The sequence below is a fragment of the Centroberyx gerrardi genome, chromosome 24 (genome assembly GCF_048128805.1).
Source record: "Centroberyx gerrardi isolate f3 chromosome 24, fCenGer3.hap1.cur.20231027, whole genome shotgun sequence".
Lineage (NCBI taxonomy): Eukaryota > Metazoa > Chordata > Actinopteri > Beryciformes > Berycidae > Centroberyx > Centroberyx gerrardi.
In genome coordinates, this window is record NC_136020.1 from 19,186,737 (window position 1) to 19,202,411 (window position 15,675).

The 15,675-nt window shown below is 42.9% G+C and overlaps 1 protein-coding gene across 1 annotated transcript in view; it reads left to right on the forward strand.

Annotated features, from left to right (window-relative positions):
* The window catches only part of slc41a2b (solute carrier family 41 member 2b), a 30,873-nt gene extending 19,427 nt beyond the window's left edge, over nt 1–11,446 (forward strand). The window contains exon 11 of the mRNA XM_071910097.2: nt 9,168–11,446. Within this exon, the coding sequence (XP_071766198.1) occupies nt 9,168–9,353 (186 nt within the window). The 3' untranslated portion in view covers nt 9,354–11,446. The remainder of the gene's footprint in view (nt 1–9,167) is intronic.
* Nucleotides 11,447–15,675: the final 4,229 nt, after the last annotated feature.

Sequence of the window (15,675 nt, forward strand, 5' to 3'; positions counted from 1 at the left end):
CAAAATAGTGATGTCTTTGCAGATATACTGTAGTTATCTGTGTTTTTGAAATGTTGACTAATGACTTTCCGGTAGCAATTAATTTCAAAACCCTTTATAACCCTTCATACCTGACTATTTAAATATAATAGACTAATGAATCTTATAAATGGTACTATTTTGTAACCAGGGCTTTCAAGATGGCTAATGACTTCGATTATCTTCCATAGTTAGGAGATAAGAGGAGAAGAAAGGAATATTTTTTTTCAAGGAAGATGTCAGTTTTTGCAAATCTTGTTTTGGATGGTGTTTTTGTACATGCCAATTTACCCAACATTACTCACCATAAGCCATGACTGTTCAATACAGGTTTGCATTTTTAAGTCTGAACTTGCAAAACAATTTCTGCATCTGCATGAAATTATCCTGTTGATACTGTTGGTTTGCATATTTATTCAGAAGCAAAATTATGATTTACCCAGTGGCCAGTTACCCACCTGTCACTAGTTTCAGAAGTGTGTTAACGTCAGTGAGCCTTTGATGAACTTCGTGACTGAGAATATGAATAAGTCCTTTTTGAAAGATGAATCCATGGACATGTGTTGCCTTCTTACGGAAGTACTGAAGGATAAACAGGTGTGTGTGTATCCTGTGAATTCCTACAGCGCTTTGGTTTCTGGTAATGCCTGAAGGAATCTGACGTCTGCACGTTTTCTTTTCTGTTTTGATGGCAATCAAGACGGACAATTATGGAAGGCGAGGCTTGAAATATGAATTGCTGCTTTCACTTTTTCAGGTGTGCCATGACATGTCTTAACTTTCTGGAATTTAAGGCATTTCGGTGCCGTGTGTTTGTGTATGCACTGGATGTTTGCTTTGCTTGAAGACTCTTTCTCTCCGGTATGTTTTTAAGTGGAAAGTGAAAGGGTCCCTTACATTTTTAATGCACACATACACACAACATTAGTATGTAATCCTGGCCACTGTGGAGTTGGAGACTTTCCAAATCAATTAAGTCTGTAGCCAATAGAGCTGCTTTAAGAGTGCTTCGGTACTAGATAACACTTCAAATGACAGAGACAGGCACTCGGGGCTGCGAGGGTGGAAAGACAGTCTAGATACTGCCTCTGTCACACTGTAATGCAATCGCTACGGAGAGAGGAGGCACCGAGCAGTCTGTTGCCTACCATTTTTAGTGGGATGCAAGTATATAAAAAACACTTTGCCTTTTCGATTATCAAGTGTTTGACTGCTTACAAAGTGTACCGGGCCAAAAGCAGCAAGCCGTTGCATGTCTGAATGATTCCTGAATTCCGTTGTTGTCATTGTTGATCTATCTCAGTGACATCTGGAGGAAATTGCCTGGATTTTGCTTTGAGCGATGGTTTCTAGACAGCTTTATAGCAGCAATGTGATTATGGAATAATTGTTCACTCAAGCATGCAACAAAATTAACTCAAACAATTTGTGCTTCATCTGCTTTGGCCATCAGTGCATTTCTAAAGACACGCGACAGAATAGCAGACACTAATGATTAGACTGAATACCGTGTATAATAATAGAATATATAATACTCAATACCATTTATAGATTTTAATAATTTTTTTTGCCTAATACATTTAATCTGAGGCTCATTTTTAGAACTAGGACATGGTGAAATGTGAGCCTTTTTATGGCAAGCTAAATGTCACCTGTTTATTTACTGTTTATTCATTAGGTGAAAGTCCACCACAAAACAGAATTCATGTAGATCACTACTATTATCTCGCAGTTCGTCTTGATTTCTGAACATAAACGACCCCTAGAGTAGTGGACTTGTTGCCGGTTTGAATCCTCAGACTGGCTGGGAAAGGGAAAGTGATCAGGCAACACTCCTTTCCATCAATAATCACTGTCAATGTACTCTTGAGCTGCTCAGTGACCAACAAAATAAAGTTTCTGGTTGTACTGGACAGCTCCCATGTGTGAACCTGTGTGAGTGTGGCGTAGGATGTTGCTGAAAACGAGCAGGCATGGTCTGTTAATGCCAAGTTTAATCTAGTTTCCTGGATAAATAGATCTAATTATATCATATATCTTAATTAGATTAGATTTTTATAGTTTTAAGCAACTGTTGTTCACAATAACAAATATTGACTTTACTCTCCGAAAATACAAAAGTGACTTGTAGGGCAAAATTTTGTTTTAGGGAGAATGTCCCTTTAAGGCTTTTGAATTTGATTGTTGGTCTCTGTCTAGATGTGGTCCTTTTCATTAGTCCCTTGTCAGAAGACGGCTCCAGTTTCTCTCTGTCCGGATGTGTTCACTGATCCCATTACCGCTTCATGTGGACACACCTTCTGTTAAGCCGCTGTCACAAAGCTCTGGGATAGCAGCAACCTGACGTGTGTCGCCTTTTTATGCGATGTTTGAAAACAAACCCCGGCATAAAAAAAAAAGTTGTCGAGCATCGCAAGAAAAAGAGTGTCAGATGTACAGATGAATCCGCTGCCAGAAGTTCCCTGTGATGTTTGTCCTTGGCTCAAACTCAAGGCCACGAAGTTCTGCTTGGTGTGTCTGGCCTCATACTGTCAGATTCGCCTGCAGCCTCGTCACGTAGGCTTTACCCCTGTGGAGAACTTGGAAAACAGGATGTGCAGGAAGCATTAGAGACCCCATGAGCAGTTGTAAAAAAGACAATATTTGTGCCAGCTAGGGTTTATTCAACATTATTGACAATGTTGACAAAAAAAAAACAGATTAGCATTTATCACTGTTGATTCGTCGCCAGATACTCAAGCATACTTCCTCTCACTTTTTGTTTGTATTGTGCAAATGGATGATGCAGGCAGCAGTTCAGAGGCTGGCGAGCCCTCAAGCAAGCCTTCGAAACAAAGACTAAAATATAGCAACGTGTGGGAGCACTTCAAGAAATATAATAGTAATACAGTAACATGCACACTGTGCAATTTCGATTTGGCTTACTACTGCTGTACAACAAGACCACAGGGCACATTGCACTCTTAGAGGAAGAGAGGAGTGTGAAGAAGGAAGATGGGTTCATAAAGACAAACGCTGAGGTTCAACAGCAGATCAGGAGTAAATTCTAAAGATTTAGGAACTCTGGTACACAAGAAGAGAGCAGAAAGAAAAATGTACACAGAGAAATATGAGACGGTGTGCAGTTCTTTGCTGGTGGGCTCCATTGTGAAAGGCGAAACGGACCTGAGGGAGGTAATTTAGAAGAAGCACAAAGCTACTGAGAGGCGAGCTGAAGGTGTCATAAATGAGCTGTAACAGGACATCTCTGTGCTGAGGAGGAGGAGCATGAAGCTGGAGTGGCTCCTGTTTACTGAAGACCACTTTCAACTCCTCTGGAGCACACAATCCCTGACTCCAAACTCCTCCAAACAGCTGGTGAGGAGAGTACTGGCTCAGGTGGGGGACACATTCAAGAAAGAGTTGGAGAAGCAACCCGTGTCAAAGGTGAAACAGATCCAGCAATATTGGAAATCCAAAACTCACGAGACGTAGGATCCAAAGAGCTTCCATTGTCCCTCAGGATTCTCCTCCAGGAAGTTTTCCGATGAGTTTCAGGTGAAAGGAAAGACTGACTGGGATTTAGGAGTGGCCAGAGGGTCGATCAACAGGATGGGGAAGTGGAAATTTGCACGCTGAGAATAGCTTCTGGACTATGTGGTTGAGGAATGGAAATGAGTACAAGGCTCTTGCTGGTGTCCTCTCTGAAAACGAAGCCTCAGAAGGTGGAGGTGGAGGTGTGGGTGGATTATGAGGAGGGTCTGGTCTCCTTTTATGACAAAGATGCTGCAGCTGTACTCCTGTCATTGCTGCACCTTCACTGAGCCACTCTACCCGTACTTCAGCCCCCGCGTTAATGATGGTAATAAAAATTCTGCCACTCTCATCATCTCGCCTGACAATGAACTCAAATGAACACACAAGCTCACCATTGTGTGTGTGTTAGCCGGGGTGTGGATGGTCAGGCCCCAGAGTAATTTATAATTCAATTTCATGTGGAACATTCCTCTTAATGTTTGTTTCCCTATTTGCAACTAATCGCTCCATTACTAGCTAAGAGAGATAGAGCAGAGACACTCAATTCAGAGGACACTTCAGACTAGGGCTGGAAGATATTGACAAAAAATCGAATTGTGATTATTTGACAGTATTTGTCCAGACTGTGCCCTCAAAAGATGTTTGTGTCACTGCATATCTGAACACTGAAATCAGTTTATTACAATATCCATGCAGTTGTATTGCATTTAGTGTTTCCTGCAAAAAACCTGAGTATGGAAATACATGTTGAATTTGCCTATGAATAGATATTTCCATCCTAGCTTTGTAAATAACCAATTGTCAGACTCCCATCCACCTGAGATTAAGATATATATATGTATTCTTCAGGCTTTATGGTGTAGTTTTATTCTGTCTCCTCAGTGCTTGACTTGGTGGAATTTGATAATGTCATTCTATTAAAATAAAAGTACTGTTCCAGTCTGTTTCTTTAGTAGCAGTGATAAGCGGACACAAATTGCTCATGGTGCGGTTTGATAATGTTCTTTTTAAAGTGAAAGCCATACAAAATTAGGATGGAAATTGAGAGACATTTCTGCAGAACAGGCACAATTCATTGTCATATCTCAACGGGCCTGATGGCAAAAGTATGCACAGAGCCACTTCAGCTTAGTTACCCATGTGAGTGGAAAGGAAGATGAGTGTAGTTAAATCAACATACGGTTCTGCATATTTTGACATACTGGGGGGGACAGCACATGATGGTTTACTCATTGTTAAAAGTCTTCAATTCAGTGCAGCTGTATCCTCATTTCACCTTACACAAATGCACAGTGAAATGAAACACTTTCTCAAGGTCACAGCGTATACCAAAGAACAGTAAAAACAAGAAAATACAAATTAAACTCTGTACAAGGAAACGTATTCAACAATGCAACGGTAGGTCAAGATCACACAAGTCTTGCAACATTAACAGTAGTAGTTTGTGACTGATGCAAACTAATTCAGGTATTCCAGCATAACAGAATCACTGTATTTGGGTATTAAACAGGCTTTCTTGGCTGTTTTAAAGAAATGGTTGCAGAGGTAAGAGATCCTGCAGGACACATTTGAGCAAAGCACTTAACCCCCAACTGATCTTGTGGAGCTGCTCAGTGGCCAACAGAAGACTGTGGTTGTGTTGGACCACTCCCAGGTGTGAATCTGTCTAACTGTGTGAATGTGAAGCAGGGCCTTGCTGAAAAGATCTGTGCATACTCAGTAAATTTTCACCGGATAAATACGTTTTTAAAAAATGAAGCTTCTTGGGTCTGACTTGATCTATGTCTAGATATAGCCTCTGCCAGCAGTATCCTATTTGCGGAGCAGTTGCTGTGTTCAGTCAGTCTGGATGTCTTCAGTGTTCCTGTTTCTGTTCAGTGTGGTCACAACTTGTGCCTGGCGTGAATCTAAAACTTTTGGGAGATAATTCCCCCGAGTTAGTGTCCACTGTGTGTGTGAGGAGACGTTTCCGAAAAGACTTGAACTTCATCTCGACACAAGCTCGAGGGAGGTCGTAGAGCAATTCAAGAAGATGGGGGTCACGGGTATAGACGAGTTCATCAGATGTGTTTTCATCTCTGCACTCAGACAGAATACAAATTCCTCTATCCTTTTCTCTGTAGAGGAAGAGTGCGCAGTGAGGAAAGTTACAGCTTGCAAATATGAGGAGAATGTTTAGACAGGTGAGCCGGGACTGACAGCAGATGGTTCAGGAGATGAAACAATTTAGAAAGCTTAACAAGAAAGATTCAGATTGAGAGAAGTCTTCAGAGAAACAGGCCGATGGCTTCATTAAAGAGCTGGAGCAGGAATTCAGAGCTACGTATTAGGATCAGTGAAGTAGCCTCCACATCCCTATGAACTATGAAACCTTGAGCACCCTTCCCCACTTCAAGGACTGGTTTGACATCAGAGTCCACATTCATCTCTCTGTGAGCGCTGTGAGGAGAGCTGTGGCTTCTTCTTCTGGACCTTGTTGCATTCCAAACTCATCTTGTCTGAAGACAACCAGGTGATGAAACGAGCTCCCGTACAACTCAGAGAGATTTTCCCCAATGTGCTAGGACACCAGAACTTATCATCCGGCAGGTATTACTTTGAGACAGAAGTGGCGGGGAAGACTTAAAGGACCAGAGGGTCCGTTAAGAAGAAGGGACAGATCACACTGAATTCTGAGAATGGACTACTGGATTGCCTGAGAAATGGGAATGAGAAAAGAGAAAAGGCCCTACTACTCCAAACTTTGGCCCCAAGAGATGGGAGGGTTCTGGATTACAAGAAGGGTCTGGTCTCCTTTTTATGATGTGGAGGTCAGGGTTCATATCTACTCTACACATTGGCACCAACATCGCTAAGAAACTCGACCTGGACATTAGACGACTGGACATTACCTTTTCACATTTTAGATAGATAGATAGATAGATAGATAGATAGATAGATAGATAGATAGATAGATAGATAGATAGATACTTTTGTGGAAATTTCCCTTTGGCTTCATCATGGTTGTAGTAAAAAATACATAAAATACACATGAACCACAAAAGCACAACACAGCATCAAACAGCATAGTCTCCAAACAGACCAACCCCTAGACAACACAAACAGATACAGAGCTTCAAGTAAGTAACCAGTAGGCCTTCATGAAATTCATCAAATCAAAGTGCCATGGTAGAAACTAATAAAGCAATACATTAAGAATTCATCAGAGAAATGGCATGTGGAATAGAGGACTTCTTGAATATGTTTACGTCCTTGTATTTCTTGGCTCATTATTAAAACATGTTGATATTATATCAAATTACTGACATACTTGATGCTGGAGATCAGTTTTTCACATGTATTAGATGTTTGTTTCTGTCAGTCCGTGGCATATTTCAGCTTTGGTACAAATGCAATCCCTATTTCAGGCTGTTCTCTCTAAGGCACGGAAAGTTCCCCCTTCTGTTTGCTCAGGGATTTACTCCGTACCCAACTCCCCCTCCTCCCCCTCTCTTAAGTATGCAAGTATACACAACCCTCAATCCTGCGTTCAAAGAAACCTGTGAATCCTGCTTGAAGGATCATACGCTATATCAGTCCAAGTTACGCTAATAGCTAGTTTTGAACACTGCAGTTATTTATCGTCAGGAAAAATAAATGCTCACTGAAGTGCTTGATTTGCAGACCACAACAAGCTGTTTCACAGAGTTAATCAGATATTGCATAATAACCTACTCCTGCACATGACTTGAATAAAATTATGCTTAGGGATGACTTGAATATATATTGACTCTCCACAAAGTCATCCACAAAGTTTGTCACTTTATACTGAAGTATAAAGGATGGAAGAAAGGCGGTAATGAATATAACTAACCTAGTACCAAGTTTCCTCACCAATGGGTTTGCACAGACACATGAAGGACTATCTTTGTACTGAAGATTGGCATCTTTCCGGCCGCTGTCCAGCGATATTTAGGAGGGAACAGCATTCCGTCTTGCACTTATTCCACCATCAGCGTTCAAAACAAACTCTTTTAAACATTCAAACAATCATTTTCAACCATATCTTTCCTTTCCCTGCCTGTGTAAATAATCTGTAATTAGAGAAATGGGCACAAAGGCTGATGCTGGTGAGCATGACCATCTCAGGAGATCAAACAATGTTTGAGGTTTATTCTGTAGACGCTTCCCCTCTCTCTCTCTCTCTCTCTCTCTCTCTCTCTCTCTCTCTCTCTCTCTCTCTCTCTCTCTCTCTCTCTCTCTCTCTCTCTCTCTCTCTCTCTCTCTCTCTCTCTCTCTCTCTCTCTCTCTCTCTCGCCACACAGACGTGATTAAGGAACCAAATGTGGAGACGGAGAAAAAGACTGCATGATGGATCTCCTTTTATATTTCTCTCTTTTACTTTCCCTAAATTTTGAAATTGGATGGATCTGGCTCCTTGAAATATTGACAACACAAAACTTTGCAATCTTTTTCGTTATATTTTTCTGTCTCCCTCCCTCTCTCTGTTGCTTTCTTTGTCTCTCTGTTGCTCTCTCTCACTTTCTCTCATCTCCTTCTCTCCTTCTTGTTTTCCCTCTCTCTTTCTCTTGCTCTCTCTCTCTCTCTCTGGCTCTTTCTCTTTCTTTCTTGTCTCTTGCTCATTGTTTCTCTATTTCTCCGGCGGTTCTGGGGAGTGGAGGGGGACGAAAAAACTAATAGCCCAGATAGGAAATCCTGTAAATGATCGATTGTACTTGGCAGTTTTGAGACAGGTGACAATATGAAAGTGAGTTGGTGGGAAAGCGAGGAACAATTGAGAAGAAATCCAACCGTTCCACCCTGTCATAATGAATAAAGGACAAACCCGTGACACCCTTGCTTCGCTCGCTCGTGAATAGTTAGTTTTGACAGTTTATTGTGCATCTCTGAGGCTCTTTTATCATGTCACGACTAAAAGTTATTGGAAAGGAACCGAGGAGTCCGTGTTGTTTAACAGGATTACACATTCCATCACAAAATTCCCCCCACATTCAAAGACAAGTCCACAGGTTATCAGAGCCATAAATCTAGTGTGTTTTTTACTCTGAATGTTTAAAATGATATATTAATGTAATCATTTCCCCCCCCTACTCCCTTTTGATGCTATCATCAGCGCTTGTATTCTTAGCATGTGGGTGTCGGTGTCTTTCGGTGAATGTGTTGCAGCTCATCCTAATTGGCAACTACGCAAGACTTTGTTTTGTTTTTGTAATGTTTGTACTACCGACTCTGGACAGCTCATTTCCCCTTAAATTATAGACTCGTCCTTATCTTTTAATAGACCTCTCTCTTTTTTCTCTCAGCACCATTCCTTCCACACTTGAGAACTTGAATTATGAATAACACTTTCTCTCTTTCTTGCTCCTCTCGCTCTCTGGAGCTCTCTCCATTTCTCTTTCGTCTCTCTATCCCCCCCCCCCCCCCCTCTCTCTCTCTCTCTCGTGCGCTTTCGATGTGTATCTCAGGTGTTAATGCTACTGTGCGTAGCATCTTTAAGCGCTACTCCTTCCATGCTTGACAACATGCACTTACTTTTCCCCTTTTCTCTATCTCACCATTCCTTCCATTCCGAGTTATAAATTACGCTCGCACTCTTTCTTCTAATCTTCTTTCTCTGTCTCTCTCTCCTTCAGGTGTTTCTGTTGCTGTGTATATCAGACTGGATGGTGCACTCCATGTGGCGAAGCGGCAAAGACCCCGACAGTTTCTCCATCCCGTACCTGACGGCCCTGGGCGACCTGCTGGGCACCGCCCTCCTGGCACTCAGCTTCCACTTCCTCTGGCTCATAGGGGACCAGGACAGCGACGTGGGCGACTGAGGCGACCTTTGATGGCCCCCCCACCCCCCACCCCCACCCTCAAAGTGGGGGCGGTGAAGGGAATCTCTCCACCCGCCGTCCAGCTTCTCATGCCCTTAAAGCCTTGTGGGATTTTGGGGTGTTCTCTGTCGCTAGCCAGGACATTCCTCTGCTTCTCGTACCGGACGAAACTTCACTGCACTTATCAGAATGCTGTCAGAGACAACTAGGTGCTTAAACCACATGATGGTTTAAAAAAAAAAAAAATTGGACTATTTTCTGCTCCTGGCTCTTTTTCTATATACACCAATGACACTATATTCCACATATTCAGATTCTTCTCACTGATCGTTTGTCAGAGATTTTGACCCGTGTTTGTTTGCACCAAGGCATATTATCCTGCTGGACCCTTAAAAAGGTGGGAACAGTAATAACAGCCCCCACCCAAAATGCTGGTAAATCTTTGCCGTCGGTGGCAAGGTTGTCAACTCTACCAGCCAGTCTGGCAGGTTGCCAAGCGTCATTTGGAGGTCTTATATTATAAAAGTCTATTTGGTTGGTCATATAGTGGAAGTGGCTGGTGAATTGTTGTGGGATTTACCACCCAAGGCGGCGGAAAGTTTGTTTCTTGCCTTGCATCGTCACATCAGAGGGCAGATGCACAGACAGCTAGGGTGGAGTAGCAGTAGCAAAGGGAAGAAGAAGGAAAACGACTGTAGGCCATGATATGTGGAGTGTGGCTTGAACACACACACACACACACACACACACACACACACACACACACACACCTATCTTGGTAGCAGGTGTACCAGCACCGGAAATTAAAAGGGATCATTTAACACATAAGTCATTGTACGGTTGGTACGGAAATTCACCGTTTCTTCTTGTGTTTATCCCTGTTTTTTGTTTTTCTTTTGTTTTTTTGCTGTGTTTTACCGGTGTCTGAACTCGTCTCACCTTCTGTCTACAGCACGCACAATAATATTTTTCACGTGTCAGCATTATGAGTTTACCTACGCTGTCCTCTGCACGGTCAGCCTTCTATTATACGTATGTAAATGTAAACGGTACTTCCTGACACTCATGTAAAACAAACCACAAGAAACCCTTTGTATATTACTTCCCCCTCCCCACCTCCACCCCTCTCTCCTTTCTCTCTCGTTCATTTCCTCTATTTGTTTATCCTCTGTCTGTTTTCCTTGATGGCGGTCCAGTCGCACACACAGAGAGCGGGAGCAGTACGCCAGTCCAGCAGGACCATTTACATTTGACAGTGGATGTTTGCACGCCAATCACATGCTGTTTACATGTATGCACAGTGAGTACGTCTACATGCACACAGATAATCCAGTCTGAAACGGATCAAGGCAGTAACCCGACTGCAGCCACTGTCATGTCAACTTATTAGTCTTAATTATCTTATCATTTCAGAGTAATGTCATAATCAGCGTAAGCATAATCTGATTAACACCTACGTTTCTGATGAATTGTTTTATTTGGCCTCGATTTCATTCAGTTTTTCAAAATGTGCAGCGACCAATAAACCTGATTCAGTCCGTGTAAACCCAGGTTATTGTGGGAAATCACATTACTTATATGTAAACACTTAAATCAAAGTACCACCTGATTATTGACTGGAGTATTGTGCGCATGTAAACGTGGCCAGTGGCTCTCTTCAACCCAATTCCAATGATATGTGCCTCTTGAGATTCACTGGTTGACAAGGTATTATTCTCTGTCATGCCATAAATGTTATTTTTTTCTACTGCATTGTAATACCGTGCAATTTAAGACTTATTTTCTTTTTGTACTCACTATCGGTTCTATCGAGACATTGACTCTTGAACGTTTGAAGAGTTTCATTCCAAAATGAGATATCCCCCCTGTAAAAAAAAGAAAAAAAAAGACATCTACTCTGACAAAACGCGCTAATAGAAGTTGTCCATAGAAAATTCTACAGGATGTAATCATCTGTGTTTTGGAAATATTGAGCAATCAACATCAGGTAACGCTTATTTTGTCTAAAATGGGTGTGTAGCATTTTGGAATGAAACCCTTTGTTTGCTTTGTGGCTTATAATGGCCTAAATGTTTTAATAAATGTCTCGCGTTTGGGGAAAATATCTCCTTTGTGATTATTTTACTAGTTTACTTGTCATGTAGCTGTGCTCTTATCCAGATGGGCATGCAGAGTAAGAGTCATTACTGCTTTGTTAGGAAATGACAGCCATCACATCGGCTCTTACTGCAGCAGATCACAGCTTGAACACTGAGCCGGGGAAGAAAAGCACTGTGATTGAGATGAACAGTAAATATCATTTTTTTTCCCCCTCTGCCTCAAGTAAGCCCTAGATATAATCTATGCTCTCCCTTGGTCTCCATGACAACACGAACAGGCAGTTCTCATCTTGTCTCTTGACCTCGTTGTTTGAAAAACATGCGTTTCTGCACAGATGTCACACTTACACCCACCTCCGACACATGGCTTACGTTTCCCCGTAATAACTGCTCTTGAATTAGCATTTTGAGGAACTTGGGGATGGAGAACAGCACAGGATCTCACCAAGCAATACAAGATCTAGAGATATCTACCAGCTCTGCTCTTACAAAATGATTAGCACCCAGTTAAAACAAATGATGGTACACTTTAAAGAATAGTAGGCAACATAAGCACTTGTTGGCTAAGTGCTAATGATAAAATATAAGCACTTTGGAATAGAAGTGTTTGACCCTGGACTCATTATGAAGTGTGGGAGCGGACCAGTCGGTTGTATCACCTACAGGCCCGTCTGTCTCTTCCAGTTAGTACGTCCCACTCGATGGATAATTAGCATGATAGCTGTCATTCTGGATAAGAGTTGATTGATTTCCTAACTCTGGAGTGTGAAGCGTCGCTCCGTCGCCGCAGCGCCAGAGAACTTGAAAGTTCCCTCAGAAGTTACAGCAGCAGAATCGATTCACTGCAGCAGGCGAGCCGCTGTGCCGGCTTCTGATAAGGACGCCGGCACTTTTCAGATAAAAGTGCACGCATGTCTTCGCAATTGTGTGGCGTCTAGCGAAAGTAGCCGAGCCAACATGGCAGCATGGAAATGGGATACAACTTCAAAGTTGAATGTCAGAAGGTGTTCTCTCGCAGCGTTCCTTGGAAACAGGACAAGGCAGTTAGGGATCAAAAGGAAACGGGGTGCGTGGAGACCTGGTGCGTGGTCTAAATGCAAAGCCCTCTGTTGTATAACCAATGGATTTCCCATTTCTTTGAACATGGCGAGAAGCGTTCCAACCGCTCCGACTTTCCAACTTCGTCAAACGGATTTTCTTACCTCTCATGCGATCAAAGCCAAAGGTAGTTGATATAGATTATTCATGCTTAAGGATTTTTTTTTTTTGTTTTTTTTCCCTGGCTCTGAGAATCCATCGGGGTCTGATGAAATGGTTTTTATGGTTGAGGAGGTTTGTTAAGTGCCACGACCATAACGACCGCAGCAGGACCTCTGGAGCCACCGTGTTATCAGAGCGCCGAACAGCCAGTCCTGGCACTCGTCTCTCCGGTTTTATTATAGGGCAAAACCTTGATTGGTGTGTGTTTGGTGTGTGTGCATGTGCTTAACAATGCACTTCTGTTGGCGTCTAGACGGTCCGTTTTTTAACAAGGTGGACCTAGCTTGATAAACAAGGGTATGGAGTTTTGGGGGGGAACCATGGGAAGAAGTGACCCAGACAGGACCAGAAGCCCCGTGAAACCTAATCCACTGGTGGACCTTTTCCCTGTCAGTCTCCCAGCGACCCCAGGGGCTATTAGCAGCATGTTAATGTGGAGCCTCCAGACAGACGGGGGGGTCTCGAGGTAAGCTGGTAGCCCGGATCCGAAAACCCCAGCGGCTCCCTGGGCGCTGAGGTGCCGGTCCTCGTTTGGAGAAAACAATAGCTGCTTCACACACCGACGTAATTGGAAACAGATTCGTCCAGAGGCGTGTTTTTCTAGCCAGTCAAGTCGGGGTGCTCAAGCATGTTGTGAGCCGTGTCCCTTAGTAACTGCCCTACAAAACCAGAGAGCAGTAACTTCGTGGGGGTGAAACTGAGAAAAACAAGTTTAAAGTTTATCTCATGGCCTGACAAAAGTGTTGTTGGTGCAGGAGTGGATTGTGTTTCATTTAATAGCATTTGTGGTTATAGAGGGCTTTCTGGTGACGTAATGCACCCCATGTAGCGGCCATATTGGAGGTCTTCATGTCTTGGGCAACAACGGCTGTGAACAGCTGATGGTGTTTCTGTGTAACCTACAACTTGACCGGTTTAACAGAATTCAATAGACATGGTTCATTTCCGTGCTGTTTTTGCCTGGAAACTCATCATTTCACCACTGAGCCGATCAATTTTGTGTTTAGGTCATGTCAGCTTGTTAGCTTGCAAATCACAGTATCTGGTTGCTGACCATCGCTGTGTTGTAAACAAATCTGAGTTAGTGACTAATAGTTTCATTAAAATGAGTTGCTTTTTGCCTGCTGGCTAGCTAGCTAGCAAACAATGCCAAAAACTTTTGTTCAGGTTAACTGAGCTGACTCTTCTCAAGATACAACTCAGAGTGTGTTGGAGTAGAGACTAGCGCTAAAGACAAGACAGTTTACTGTGTGACAGTAACCTACATCTGGAAAGAAATCTATTTATCAGATTATTCACTTTAACTCTTCTGAATTAGCCTAAACCACAACAATCTTTCTCAGAAATCGCTCTTATTGTAGCCTGGTTGTTATATATTTTGCCATTATTTGTGCCCAGCCAATTCTCCACTGCAAAGCCTCTATTTGAAATGAAATCTGAACCTTAAGCATGACCTTTGACCTTTACAATACACAAAAAGTAGGTACTGCAGTTTGCCTTTGTAGGACAGTATAGCTCAATAGGTGGAGCATGGCACTAACATTGCCAAGGTAAGAGGTTTGATTCCCATTATTAGAGCCAACCATGTTATAAAAAAATATCCAGCATGACACTTTTAAATCTGACTGAGTCCCAGTGTTGCTGATGTGGGAATGGCTAACAATCGACTGTAAGAAACGTGAATATATGAAATCCAGTTCTAATTATTCAGCTTTCACTGCCTTGTGCTCTTCTGAGTCGAGGCTGCAGATGGAGCGACAGCCTGACCGGAGGAAAACCTCTGTGTTCTTATTGGGTAAACAGGGAAATTCCTGACACCCTGCGGTGACATTCCTCTGGGGCCGATGGAGATAGAGACTGTACATAGTTTGAATGGTTCCCTGTTGAAGACTCCTAACTCTCTGAGTTTATGGAGCGGCGGCGCTGACCCGGCCTGACCTGCCATGTTCTGTCCTCCTCGAAGGGAACGACTCCTCTTCAGCCCTCTGTCCCCTCCGCCTCCGAGTCATTTCTCCAAAACCCACAAGCAGATGGTTGGCCTGGATGTGACACTGCGACCTCTGCGCCTCCCCCTCCCCCCTCCCCCCTCCCCCCCACGGCGTCCTCTAGCTGTTTCACTGACAGTAACTGTACTAGGGGCGAGGGAAGATCGATCGGCGTGTCGCTGAGGACAGATGACTCAGCCTGTAGTGGGTGCTCAGTGCTCTTGGAGTGAAACGCCGGTCGATCCGTCTTTATTTAGGCTTTTATCAATCTCATTTGGCACCGGAGCCGAACAGAGGCAGCAGGGGGAGGACGCCGACTATTATTCTGTGGCGGAGAAGCACAGCTGTACGCGTGCCGCCCCGCGAAACACCCGAGACTACACTAATTGCCCGTCACCAGGAAGAGACGGAGAGGAGACAAATAGGCCGGACTGACGATACGGTCCGACTGACATAACCTGCTCCTCTGATCGGCACCGCTCATCATCTGACTCCTGGGAAACGGCCTCCAAACGTCCTTCAGAAGTGTGTTTTTAGCAATACATGGGCTTTGCAAAGCATCCTGGTTGGCAGACAAGTGGTTCTCCCTCTCTAATGTATTATCTATGCAGAGTGTTCAATCAATAAATCAATTATTTATTTGTCTAGCACGTTTCATACATTCATGCAGCGCAATGTGCTTCACATATTAATATATAAAATACATATAAAAACAGCAGAAAACTGAGGTAAGTAAAACGACGGAGAAAATTGCAGCAGATTAATACACAAAATGAAACCAACATAATGGATAAAGGAGCTATATAAGTTAAAAAAGTGTTAAAGTCACAATGACATTTAAAGTGTCTTTTTCACCTGCATATCATAACATACACCTATTTAACAATAAAAGCCCCAAAAATTACAAAAAAAAATAAATTCTTTTTCTTTTTTTTAAAATCAAAATCCCATTACTTTTTCCTGGAAAACCTAGTGGTT